Raw genomic sequence first — 13,186 nt, 5'->3', positions numbered from 1 at the left:
AGCTTCTCTAGCTTCCATAGCCCATATCGTACAACTAGCTCCCTTCTGTGTCATATTGGTGATGGGGGCTATCACAGAAGGGAATCCTTTGATAAAGCTGCTGTAGTAATTAGCAAAACCAATTAACATTTGAATGGCTTTTAGTCCATTAGGCAATGGCCAATGTAGAACTGCCTCAAGTTTATGAGGATCCATTTGAAAACCAGAGGCAGAAATATTATACCCCCAAAAACTGTACCCCAGTTTGGTCAAAGATGCATTTTTCAAGTTTGCAATAAAGTCTATTCTTAAGCAAGGTTTGCAGCACTTGTTTGACATGTTTGTGGTGAGTCTGAAAGTCAGGGGAATAAATAAGGATATCAGGTATACTATAACAAATTAATAAATATAGTCTCTGAGCACATCATTAAGTCCTGAAATATGACTGGAGCATTGCATAACCCAAAGGGCATGACAAGGTACACATAGTGCCCACTTCTAGTGTTAAATGCCGTTTTCCACTCATGATCTTCCTTAATTCTTAACAAATTGTACACACTCCTGAGGTCAAGTTTAGTAAATACTTTAGCACCCTGGAGTCTGTCAAACAATTCGGAGATGAGGGGAATGAGAGGCATTTTTTTATGGTGATCTTGTTTAATGCCCTGTAATCAATGCATGGGCGTAATTCTCCATCATTTTTAGATACAAAAAAGAACCCTACACCAGCAGGCAAGGATGATTTACGTATGTGGCCCTTACTTAGGGAATATTTGATGTACTCATCCATGATTCTACTCTCCTGTAGAGATGAGGCATACACTGCCCCCTTTGGGGGCATAGCGCCAGGTAGCAGATTTATGGAGCAATGATATGATCTGTGAGGAGGTAGAATATCAGTCTGACTCTTACTGAATACCTCCTTAACCTTCTAGTATTGTATGGGAACTTTGGAGGCCTGAGGCATAGTAGTGGGCAAAGTAACAATGCCCACTCTTTTGTTAATGGGTAACACACATCTCTCTATACAGTCTTTACCCCACTCCAGTTTTTTTCTCTTTGCCCAGTCAATATGAGGATTGTGATTAATGAGCCAAGGAATCCTAATATGATGGGACAAGAAGGAGAAGCAATTATCTGGAATGTTATGTTTTCCTTGTGTAAAGCTCTTAAGGAAATGTTAATAGGCAAGGTTTTGTGGGTAATCAAGGGTTGAGAGAGAGGTCTCCCATCAATAGCCTCAATGGCTAGAGGTGATAATCTCTCCTTGATAGGTATTAAATGTTTGGTAACAAAATGTATGTCAATGAAGTTTCTTACCGCACCTGAGTCCATCAGGGTTTTGCATGAAACGTTTTTCTTGTTGCAAAGGGCCATAATATCAAGGAGAAATCTATTTTTGGTTATTACCAGAGGAAGTATCCATCACACCTAAGACCTGTCCCCATACGGTTCTTAGGTGCGGAAGTTTTCTGCACATTTAGACCAGAATAAGGGAAGTCAAAACGAAGCCAAAGTCAGTAACCAGAAATAAATGCTCAGGAACACACTCTCAAATAACCTACTAAGGGATACCAGGACAGGGCATTGGGAAGAAGTAAAAATATGCTTAAATAAGCCTCTTAATTGGCCGTAACTGGCCTTTGACCCCAGAACGTGCGTGGGCGTCCTTTGCGTGAAGTCACACGCACGTTGACATCATCGTTGCCGTGGGCGTACGTGGGTCTATAAAATGGAGTGGATCCACAGCGGCCGACATCCACCAACATGTTGCAGGAGTCAGGTATACTGACGCATAGCTGCTGAGCGGCACAAGGTGAGGATGAATATGTTACAGAAGGTAGACAAGAATTCAAAAATTATATAAAAACTATTATATCAAGACTTGATAAATAGTTTAATAATTTGAGATCTCGCACTTTATCTATGTGTTTATGGTTTATGACATAGAAACATAGAATGTGACGGCGGATAAGAACCATTCGGCCCATCTAGTTTGCCCAATAGTTCAAAATACTTTTAATAAGTCCCTGGCCTTATCTTAAGTCTAGGATAGCCTTATGCCTATCCCACGCATGCTTAAACTCCCTCAGTGTGTTAACCTCTACCACTTCAGCTGGAAGGCTATTCCATGCATCCACTACCCTCTCAGTAAAGTAATGTTTCCTGAAATTATTTTTAAACCTTTGCCCCTCTAATTTAAGACTATGTCCTCTTGTTGTGGTAGTTCTCCTTCTTTTAAATATAGTCTCCTCTTTTACTCTGTTGATTCCCTTTATGTATTTAAATCTTTCTATCATATCCCCCCTGTCTTGTCTTTCCTCCAAGCTATGCATGTTAAGATCCTTTAACCTTTCCTTGTAAGTTTTATCCTGCAAGCTATGAACCAGTTTAGTAGCCCTTCTTTGAACTCTCTCTAAAGTATCAATATCCTTCTGAAGATACAGTCTCCAGTACCGTACAATACTCCAAGTGAGGTCTCACCAGTGTTCTGTACAATGGCATGAGCACTTCCCTCTTTCTACTGCTAATACCTCTCCCTATACCACCAAGCATTCTGCTAGCATTTCCAGCTGCTCTATTACATTGTCTTCCTACCTTTAAGTCATCTGAAATAATTACTCCTAAATCCCTTTCCTCAGATGTTGAGGTTAGTAGGGTATCAAATATCCTATACTCTGCCCTTGCGTTTTTACATCCAAGGTGCATTATCTTGCACTTATCCACATTAAATGTCAGTTGCCACAGCTCTGACCATTTTTCTAATTTTTCTAAATCATTTGCCATTTGGCTTATCCCTCCTGGAACATCAACCCTGTTGCAAATTTTAGTATCGTCAGCAAAAAGACATACCTTACCATCAAGACCTTGGTGTGGCGGAACCAGCCTCGCCACTGGGAGTTGGAGAAGACTGATTGCCAGCCTCCTGACATGTGACTATGGCCCCTAGGATGTATTGCCTGCTCTCCTGTACTGCTGAGGTTTGCTACCAACTAGGTGGATTTGGCTATGGAGCTTGTCTAGTGCCCTCTGCTGGTAGCAACAGCAATATGCACTACCTGAATAGCAAGACTGGTTCATTTGCATATTCAGGTAGATTTGCATATTGCTAATTCTGCAGGCACGTGAGATATTTTCTGTTAATTATTGTCTCCCCCACCTTTTTAAAAATATGCCATTGTGTTATAATAAGTCACTGTATGTTGCCTGCTATGATGTGACTATTTGTAATTTTATTGAGTTTTCACAGCAATGTTAATGTAATGACCATATGGGCTAGTCCCAAGTAAAATAAAGTTTTAGACAGTTCTTCTTGACCCTCAACACGTAGTCTTGTCACGTGATTGGAGGGGACAAGTATACTCACACTGGGGATTGCTATGCTCTGCATACTCCCTTGAGCTTTAATCACCTCTGTTTCTGTTAGGCTCTCCTTGGAGGAGTGGTCTTCCCCACACAGTCTGCTGGAGGTTCATACAGGGTGGAAGGAAGAGGTCTTTCTCACGCGGTCCTGGAGGACAGGAGCTGATCCAGGGGGGAAGGAAGACGGCGAGATTCCAGCCAAGCTACGGCGGTTGCGGAGTCTGCAGTGGTTGTGGTGTCCTGTGTGATGCTCATGGTCCTCGGCACAATCTAGGAAGCGTCCATCAACGGAGGGTACTCGGTCGGAGTACGGGGAGCTCCGTTACAGTTGGTTCCTCAATGAGTTGTTTTAGAGACAATTCCAGTATGGAGTTTAGAATATGTGTGCTCCTGGCACAAGCAGCTATTTTGGATTTCCAGTTAACATCAGGAAGATTAAAGTCACCCATGATGATAACTTCCCCCTTCATTGTCATTTTAGCTTTTTCCTCAGCTAGTCGATTATCTAACTCTTCTATTTGTCCTAGTGGTCTGTAAAGTGTCGGGCTACAAACTGAACCTCAGCCAAACAGAAGCCCTCTCAATCCACACCCCCGTCGACACGCTGTAGGCACTTAAATTAGACTACCCATTCCTTTACGAACTGCAGAGCATACACTACCTAGGCACACATTTACCGGTAGATTTGCAAACAACATACCAACTCAACTATCTCCCACTTCTACTCAAAGCAACTCAAGACCTGGAAACCTTGCAACACCTATCCATCTCATGGCTTTGTTGTCTGGCATCGATAAAGATGAACTTGCTCCTGCGCTTTCTCTACCTCTTCCAGGCCTTACACATACCTATATCTAAGACGGACTTCAAGTCACTACAGACTCGAATCGACAAATTCATATATCTTATATATACCACACAAGATGGGGGGTTGGGCCTCGCCAACCTCTGGGACTACCACCAGGCGGCCCAGCTAGCCCAAATTCAAAACCTACATGGCCCAGCCCAGGCATTATGGGTAGATCTAGAACATGAGCTACTCGGCCAAGACTTCCCTTCCCTACTCCTATGGCTACCCAAGCACGACAGACCACACACCCCACCCATGACCCCAGCACGGATGCACTCTATTCAACTATGGGACCGGATCACCCGCAAACACGACATTATCAACTCCCCCTCCCCACTAACACCAATACTGTGAAACACTCAATTTGAACCAGGCATGACTCCCAAACACTTTGCAAGGTTTGAAGACAACGACCTGGCCAGATTCTGTCACTTCTTCGGGGGGCAACACCTCATCCCCTTTCCGAACCTTCCGAACACCACTCCACTTACCACGTTCGACCATTTTTACTTCATACAAATTGGAAGTTTTCTGTCCCACCCAACCAACCATAAAGCAGCCACCACCTCACCCACGACTTTTGAAAGGATGTGCATGCACACCCCAATACAAAGGGGACAAATATCCATCATCTACGGCATCCTACACCACAACTCCCCCCCTCCCCCCCCTCCCGAGGCCTTCTCCTACACCGCAGCATGGGAGAGAGACATAGGATCTCCCAAGGACCCATCCGACTGGAGGGACATATATTTCAATACTTTTGTGCATTGATTCAGGTGTTTGGTATGTATCATTTAACTAATTTGTTGGTTTTAGAATGTACATTTTTGTTTTCTTCGTTGTGTATTTGGTTTATTTTGCATTTATTTTGAGTTGTACTGACTATTTTGTGGTTTGTTATGTACTACTTTGTCAATCGACTTACCACCTAATGTCTGGTAAGTGAAATTGGATATTGTCTAGAAATATTTTTTTCTGATTTGTTTCATTTCTAATGAGAATGTTCTGAATACATGTAACAAAATGTATTAGATTGTTGCATTGGGTGTGCTCCTTTGGGATCTATTAGGGGTTTATGTTTAGACTCTAGGGGAGCATTTGTCATATATTTTATTACCCTATTTATTGGTTAGAATTCATTTCACTAGAGTAATTTTTTAGTATCTGCTTTGGTACCAAAATATACTAATTGATACTCTCAAACATATTTTTCAGCTTCGATGAATAAAGGACCAAGCAACCTCACAGTTATCATGCTTACAGCTGACTCTGTTTTGTTAAAATGGGAAGGCTTTAACCTTTGTCAGTGTCAAGGACTTCTAAAGACCTGGGTTGTAATCACCACAAAACATGGAAATAATATCTCAAAAGGTAGGTTCATAAGTCATTCCAAATAAAATCTTATATGTATATTAATATTAAAATACACTTAGAATGATAGTGTGTGTATGTACAGTACATATAAATGTATTTAGATATATGATTTTTATTGAAGTAATAAAGTGTTTTGAAACATTTAACAACTTTTAAAAATCTTTCATAAAGCACCTGCCATCCTTAAAGGACCACTATAGTGCCAGGAAAACATACTAGTTTTCCTGGCACTATAGTGCCCTGAGGGTGCCCCCCTCAGGGTCCCCCTCCCGCCGGGCTCCAGGGTGAGGAAGGGCTTAAACTTACCTCTTTCTCCAGTGCCGGGCGGGGGACTCTCCTCCTCTTCTCCGCCTACTCTCCTCCTCCTCGGCTGAATGCACATGTGCGGCAGGAGCATTCACAATGCTTTCCTATGGACGCTGGCGTCTTCTCACTGTGATTTTCACAGTGAGAAGCGTGGAAGCCTTCTAGCGGCTGTCAATGAGACAGCCACTAGAGGCTGGATTAACCCTACTATAAACATAGCAGTTTCTCTGAAACTGCTATGTTTATAGAAAAAAAGGGTTAATCCTAGCTGGACCTGGCACCCAGATCACTTCATTAAGCTGAAGTGGTCTGGGTGCCTATAGTGGTCCTTTAAGGGGTTAAATAAAGTGGTTTTCTTTTTCTGTTATAGTTATTTTGTTTTAAGTTGGATCATCATGTGTATCTAGTACCAGAAAGTAAAACACACCATCAGAGTTATTCACAATTATGGAATTCAGAGTGAACTATTCATTTAAGGCCTAAATAGACAAACTGAAAAAGTCTGCTGTGCTTTCAGTGTGGTTACTCTGTCCTTAAATTGGAAATTCACATTGGATACACTTTGAATTCTTACTTCAGTAAATAACCCTGCTTTTCTTTACCTGCGGTACACACTCTCACCACTCTCACTCTCAGACTGATGAACACAGCAGGGCATATAATAATAGTGCAAATACCAATATCTTGCATGAGTTAGTTAATTCTATACCAAAAGCAAAACCAATTTGAAAATGCACTTTCTTGAAGACACAAAATAAGTTTTTGAATAATCATTGTTTTTTTAAATTGCAGTAGAAATAATATTCTAACTTTTACAGGGGGTGATACATGCCTATTTTGTCGTTGTGTAAACTAGGGGCATTGATATGTGGTGCCCTATAGTCCTGGATCTTTTTTTCATTGCGCTCTATCCCCAGTCTCCTTAGATAGGAGTTGACTGGGAGTGGAATCAGTGCAGAGATAGTGTCCTATTTTATCATTTCCTATATCTCTATTACTGGGCTGCTTCCTTCCTGGCTGGAAATCATGCACAGCAGAGGGCACAAAGAAACTGAAATGAAGTTGTGAACTGGTGGACCATTGCCTGCCCAAGACATGTAAAAAAATAAAAAAATAAAAACACAACAAATATGTATTAAAAAGATAAATATCACTTCCACATCCAGATTGTTTCATACAACTACTCCAAAACCAGGTGATGGAAATGGTTTGATAATTAAATATATTTGAATGTGCAATCAGATTAAATAGTAACATTCTTTAAATGCATTTACAATGTGCAAAAATATTATTAAAGTTCAAGTATATTCAGTTAAAGTTCAGCAACCATAAAGAATGCTGGCATATAAATAAATAAAAACATCAATACAATAACAAATATGGAGCACAAACATATCTAAAAATATACCTTGCTTATGTACAACCACTGAGTTACAAATACTTATTACCTAGAAATATACAAGTAAAATACATATAAATAATTTAAAAACACAAATGAAATCTCAGTCACAACATATGAAGGGATTAAGCACTATTCTTTACTATTAAGCCCAGGGAAAATCAACCCCTTGTGTGCGATGGATCATAGATGTGTGCAGCAACTTTTCTGTAATGACTCACCATTACCAGAATAGATCATGTAATTCTTTATTATTTCCACACAAAAATAAAAATGATTAAGCATTGGAAATGGCTGTGGGTTTCCCAAGAGACTTTAAGTTTGCATCTACAAACTTAGGATCTCTTTCTTCGCAAATGACTCTCTAGTGATATACCTGATAGGGGTAATTTCTGCTCTGGTGAATCATAAGACTAACATCCTTGTACATTGCAATGACGTCATATACATAGTTTTGCACCTGACCATGCCAGAACTTCATGTACATAGTCTTAGACACATGGTCATTGTCACGTCCTGCTCTGTTCTGTGGAGATGTCTGGCCTTGGCTTCTAGTATCCAGTACTCTTGTTACAATTCTTGTTTAGTTTTTCTTGGTTTTTGGTTTTCTATTCTATGTCTGGTTTTCTTTATGCTGGGATTTCTGGGTTCATTCCTGTAATCCATCCCTGGGATTCCCAGTCTCCAGGTTTCATTTAAATGTTTGTTTTATGTTGCCACACCCGTTTGTTTTCCATCATTCACTCTGTTTCAGTGTTCCTGCAGGCAGCTCCTCAAGGCTTCTGCCCTTTCTTGCAAGTAAGTGCTATATATGTCTTTTGGTTGTTTTAGCATACATTAGGCAGTGTAGGACCTGCCAGATATGGGGTACATTGGTGTTGTTGGCAGGCTTATGCAATGTATGATCATATAGTGTGACTAAATCCCCATGATTTTCATATGTAGTACTTAGTTATTTATCCTCTTGTTTTGCCTATGTTATCTTGTCTTGTTTTAGTTTGTATATCCAGTCCATGTACAGTCCTGTCTAGTCATGCCCATGTTATGTTCATGCTTTCCTCATGTCTTGTGTATATGTTCTGGGTTTAGCTTACTATCCTTCTCTGGTTCTGGATTCTCCTAGTTTTGTCTTGTTTCCTTGTTTGGTGCCTATCTCTAGTCTTGCCTTGTTTCTAGTACTGGATACAATCTTGCTGCAGAGCCTCCCTATTCAGCTCCTGGGAGGTCTGCTTAATTTCCAAGCTCCTAGTTCCTGGTATCCGCTTAAGCTTATTCAGGGTCTTGGTATGTGGCTGCACAAATGCTGGTGCTCAACACCAGGGTGCGTGCGGTTACCCTGCACCAGACCCTGCTAATCCTCCTCCACACTGTGACTCCTACTCTGAACATCAGGCATACTGGGTCCCGGTCCTGCTCCGTTGCCTGGACACTGTGTCTGGGTTCCGGGCATAGGACCGCCACCCTGACAGTCATAGACACATGACCATCTTTGTTCTCTCCTATGTTATGAAAACACTACCCCTACATCCTCCTATTCTAAGAAGTCTCCACACAGTAATGCCACCTAGATAAGTTTTATATCAATGATTGTTACATGCTCATACCATGATGTATGCAAAAGTTGTCCATTCTGTTAGTAGTTGTCAATATGTGATTGGTAATTAATGCTACTCCCTTAGACTTCCCTTTATTGTGTGTTATTATAAAACTGTTCTGTTTAATAAAGAACAGATGTTTTACTGAACTGACTCCCTTGTATGACTATCAAAAGTGTCTCCAAGTAGTGAAAGGGTGTGACTCTGTCTGGATAGAGCTGTAAGACCATGGCAGGAAATTGTGGTAATCACAAAGGACATAAGAATGTTTTAACAATTCCCCACTTGCTTGATGGTATTAATCCTACAAGGAAGCAAGTCTCTTATGAAACTGACTGACCTTTCCTGTGCTTGATTTGCTACCTATTTATTTATTTTTAATTTTGCATGGTATTGTCATTTACAGTAGGTGAGCGTTTCAGTTTACAATAGCATATATATTACAGTATTTGTCGAGTTGAACAGCACACAAGTTTTATTTTTGTATCCATGTTACATGGCCCATCTGGAGTAGCTCTAACCTATATTGGTACACAATTAAGTTGGGGTCACATGTTTGAACCGCTTATGAGGCTATGTGCTGCTATGTGTATTTGCACTATGTTGTGGTTGCTACCTATTTACTTTTGTGTGGATACAATAAAGTATTACAACATTTTTGTTGTGGTGAATCTTTCCAGGAAAGTTGCTGTGGCGGTCACCCCATGAGATGAGGGGTGTTCAACGCCACAGACGTCCTTCTCCCCTAGTGTGAGTAGCGCTGCAGTAATCCTAAAGAAATCTCCAAGCAGACCATGAATCCGGTATAGCTGGACCGCTCTTAGAAGAGCTAGTTGTTATAGCTGTTCCCTACAATCACGAGACGAGGCTGCGTGTTGAGGGTAAAGTGAACTGATTTTAATAGTGCCACACTTGGCCTTGTATGACAATCCCCATGCAATTGTATGAACCCTAATAAAGGAGGAAACCATCCATCTACACATACTCATGGTATCGGAACCGAACCTGCGAGTCCCATCCCTAAATTGGCCTGGGATTCTCAATTGAACTGCTTGTTGCTTATTTTATTGACCTACGATTGTTGTGTAAATGTAAGGATCTGCGAATCCTACTATATGTTATGAGAAATCGCAAATAAATAATAATCAGATTTACAAAAAAAAAAGACTTTGGCTCCATGGCAATTGAACTGTATGTGTGTGGTCTGAGCGCCATTCAGTAATAATGTGAGCTCAGACCTAAGCTATCTGGGGATATGTTGCATGTCTGTATTTTATGTAATAAATGTAACCTTGTGTATTTTATTGTATTTTACTGTCTTTTTACTGCCTTGTGCTTAATGGAGTTTTGCCTCTGTCCTTGGAGATAATTGGATTACTCTGTGGAACTGGTTTTGGGTAGAAAAGCCATGCTTCATTTGGTCACAAAGGACTTTGATCTATCTTTTGAACCAATGGACCAATTTGGATGATTTTGACATATGTTTGTATTTTGAGTATGCTGATTCTGAAAATGTGAATGTGATGTATACTTTTAAAGTTATGAATAATGTGGAAAAACTGTATTTCTTTGCCTGTGATAATTACATTAACCCATGGTGTAAGGTAATTGTATCACAGGCAGAGGGGATGATTTTGTGTGGGAGTGTCTGAGTGTATTGTACGTGTTTATTGGTTATTTTCCCAAACCCTGTGGGTGGTACTAATGTGTAAGAATGTGTATATAAGAACAATAAACCCACAGCTCTGTCTGATCACTGCTTGACCCTGAACACGGAGCTTTGTCTCGTTCGTGGGGGGATTTATTGTATGCTGTTCCAGTTCGACTGCTAGAAGTGTAAACCTTTCGTATGTTTTTTCCTATTCGGCTGTTTATAGCATTCATATGTTTGAGAGCATTCATATGCTTCTCCAGTTCAGTGGATTGGTGTCTACAGTAGCTGCCTGTATATCTGGAAGGGAATATCTCCTAAACGGCGTTTAACCCCTTTTATGCCCGGGGTGCCGTTATATATAAAAAGCGAGGGCTTGCACTCCTGTTGTAATCCTGTGGTGCCCGGTGCTGGTCTGGCAAGGATCATGTAGACATAGCAGAAAAGACCGCACTCCAAGGACTTTATAGAGATTTTCAAATAAAATTTAACTTTTATTCAATCCATTTAAAAAGTCAAAGTTTCAGCTCCCACATGGAGCTTTCATCAGGACAAAACATAACTTACAAGTGCAGACACAAAGAAATATGTACCCCCAATCCCTCAAAATAATTTACCTTAATTGTGTACTCACCTAGCCCATGGCCACATGTTACCTACTCTGAAGTTTATGACTATAAACCATATACCCCCCCCCCCCCCCCTCCGATGTGTGGGTAATCGAAGTAAACTTCTCTTACAATGTGAAACGTTCTGGATAAAAACTTTGGACACAGTATATCCCAGAGGCTTGAATGAGAAGTACACATTATCTATATTTCTATAGTACATTTTTTTTGTTTCCCTATAGGAGTTAAATACACTGTTTAATTTAACCCAATAATACTAAGCATATTTGGTTATACAGCAAAGTGTATAGATTGTCTTGTTGCTATAATTTGATTTATGCTCCCCTGCATATATTGCATATCATTCCATTGCTTGTGCCATGCATGGTAAATAGGCTATTACACATACTAATAATTACCAGATTTTACTAATTACATGACGTAAAGTCATGATTTTATAAAGGACACGGAGGCGAATATTATGCTTATCTCTTTCTTTATTATACCTCAGCAGCAAAGAGAAGGTATAAGATATTCATAGAAAAAAAAAACTCAATAAGAACAGGTTCTCAAAGGGTTAACATAACATTCCACCCTTAACCAATAGGAACAGTCCTCTTGTCCATAACCACCCATGTGACCTTTCCTCTCCCTCTTTCTTTGGTCATGCCGAAGCTGGATCATCATAACTTGAGAAGAACAATTTGGAAACTTTATCCCTTGTAACGAACTCTTCTATGCAACTGAACTGTAGAAGTTATCCGTTTGAACTGTGCTGACAACTGGTCATCTGAAGGTTTCGATATTAGATCTTCAAGCTGAAATGGGATAGAGAAAAGAGGTGGTAAAATATGGTCTCGCAACTGTTTGCCACATTGGTATTGTTTAACTCTATGTATTCGTTATCTGTACAGATTAACTTGCCTGTTGTATGTGCTATGGTATGTAATAAAACTTATGGTACATAATCGACTCGTATTTAGACAAACTCAACCTTACCTGCAATGTCAGGATATATCGGGTGGGCATACAATTCTGTCTTACAATTGTTGAAATGACATACTTACCGGGTGGGCGAATATTCGCCTCCGTGTCCTTTATAAAATCATGACTTTACGTCATGTAATTAGTAAAATCTGGTAATTTTATTAAAGGACACGGAGGCTCATATTATGCTAGTTCAAAGCTGTGCAATGACTGTCGATGATATGTGGTCTGTAGGGTGAAAATAGTAATCCTTAAAGGTGGACTCACGGGACCAATCCGCTGTCCGCAATAGGTCTTCCAACCTGCATCCCAAAGTGAACGCTTTGGACGCCATAGCTCCCCTGGTGGAGTGTGCGCCATATATGGACGTGTCTATATTAGCGGTGGTCATTATCCACTTCACCCATCGGGCTATTGTTACCGAGGATACTGGTTGGTGTGGCGTGTTGATGGACAAAAACAGTTCGTGGTGTCTCGGATTTCTAAATGCCTGTGTCCGTTTTTCATATTCCTTCAGGCAGGCTATTGGACATAGGTTTACGTTATGAGGGAATGCTGGGTATGATATTGATGAAATCGTTGTTTTGGTACGTCTGGATATGTTGAATGTTACTCCCGTTGGGGTGAACGAGCGTGCATCAACGTCTAGTGCCCGAACATCCGAAACTCGTTTGCATGAGATCAGGCAGAAGAGCATGGACAGTTTTGCTGATAGTTGTTTCAGTGTGAGAGAAGAGTTCTGTGGCCATCTTTCTAATAAGTTTAAGACTAGGTTCACGTCCCACACTGATGTGTATCGGGGTTGTGGGGGTCTGGAAAATCGAACCCCACGTAGGAGTCTGCACACCAGTAGGTGTTTGCCCGCTGGGGATCCTTCCCAGCCTTTGTGTCCAGCGGAGATCGCTGATCTGTAAACGTTGATCGTCCGATACGCCAGGCCTTGGTCGTATAGGAGTGTGAGGAAACGTAACATATAATTCACAGAGGCACATACAGGATCCACTTGTTGTTCCATGCACCAACCACTCCAGGCGTTCCAGGCCGTACTGTAGGATCTCCGTGTTCCTGGAG

At 40.8% G+C, this 13,186-nt stretch overlaps 1 protein-coding gene across 1 annotated transcript in view; it reads left to right on the top strand.

Moving 5' to 3' along the window:
• Positions 1 to 13,186, top strand: part of LOC134612892 (interleukin-6 receptor subunit beta-like) — a 545,043-nt gene that overhangs the window by 367,992 nt on the left and 163,865 nt on the right. Inside the window, exon 7 of the mRNA XM_063457346.1 lies at positions 5,411 to 5,566. Within this exon, the coding sequence (XP_063313416.1) occupies positions 5,411 to 5,566 (156 nt within the window). The remainder of the gene's footprint in view (positions 1 to 5,410; positions 5,567 to 13,186) is intronic.

Source organism: Pelobates fuscus, chromosome 5 (genome assembly GCF_036172605.1).
Source record: "Pelobates fuscus isolate aPelFus1 chromosome 5, aPelFus1.pri, whole genome shotgun sequence".
In the NCBI taxonomy this organism is placed as follows: Eukaryota; Metazoa; Chordata; class Amphibia; order Anura; family Pelobatidae; genus Pelobates; species Pelobates fuscus.
This window is presented reverse-complemented; position numbering and strand designations above follow the sequence as displayed.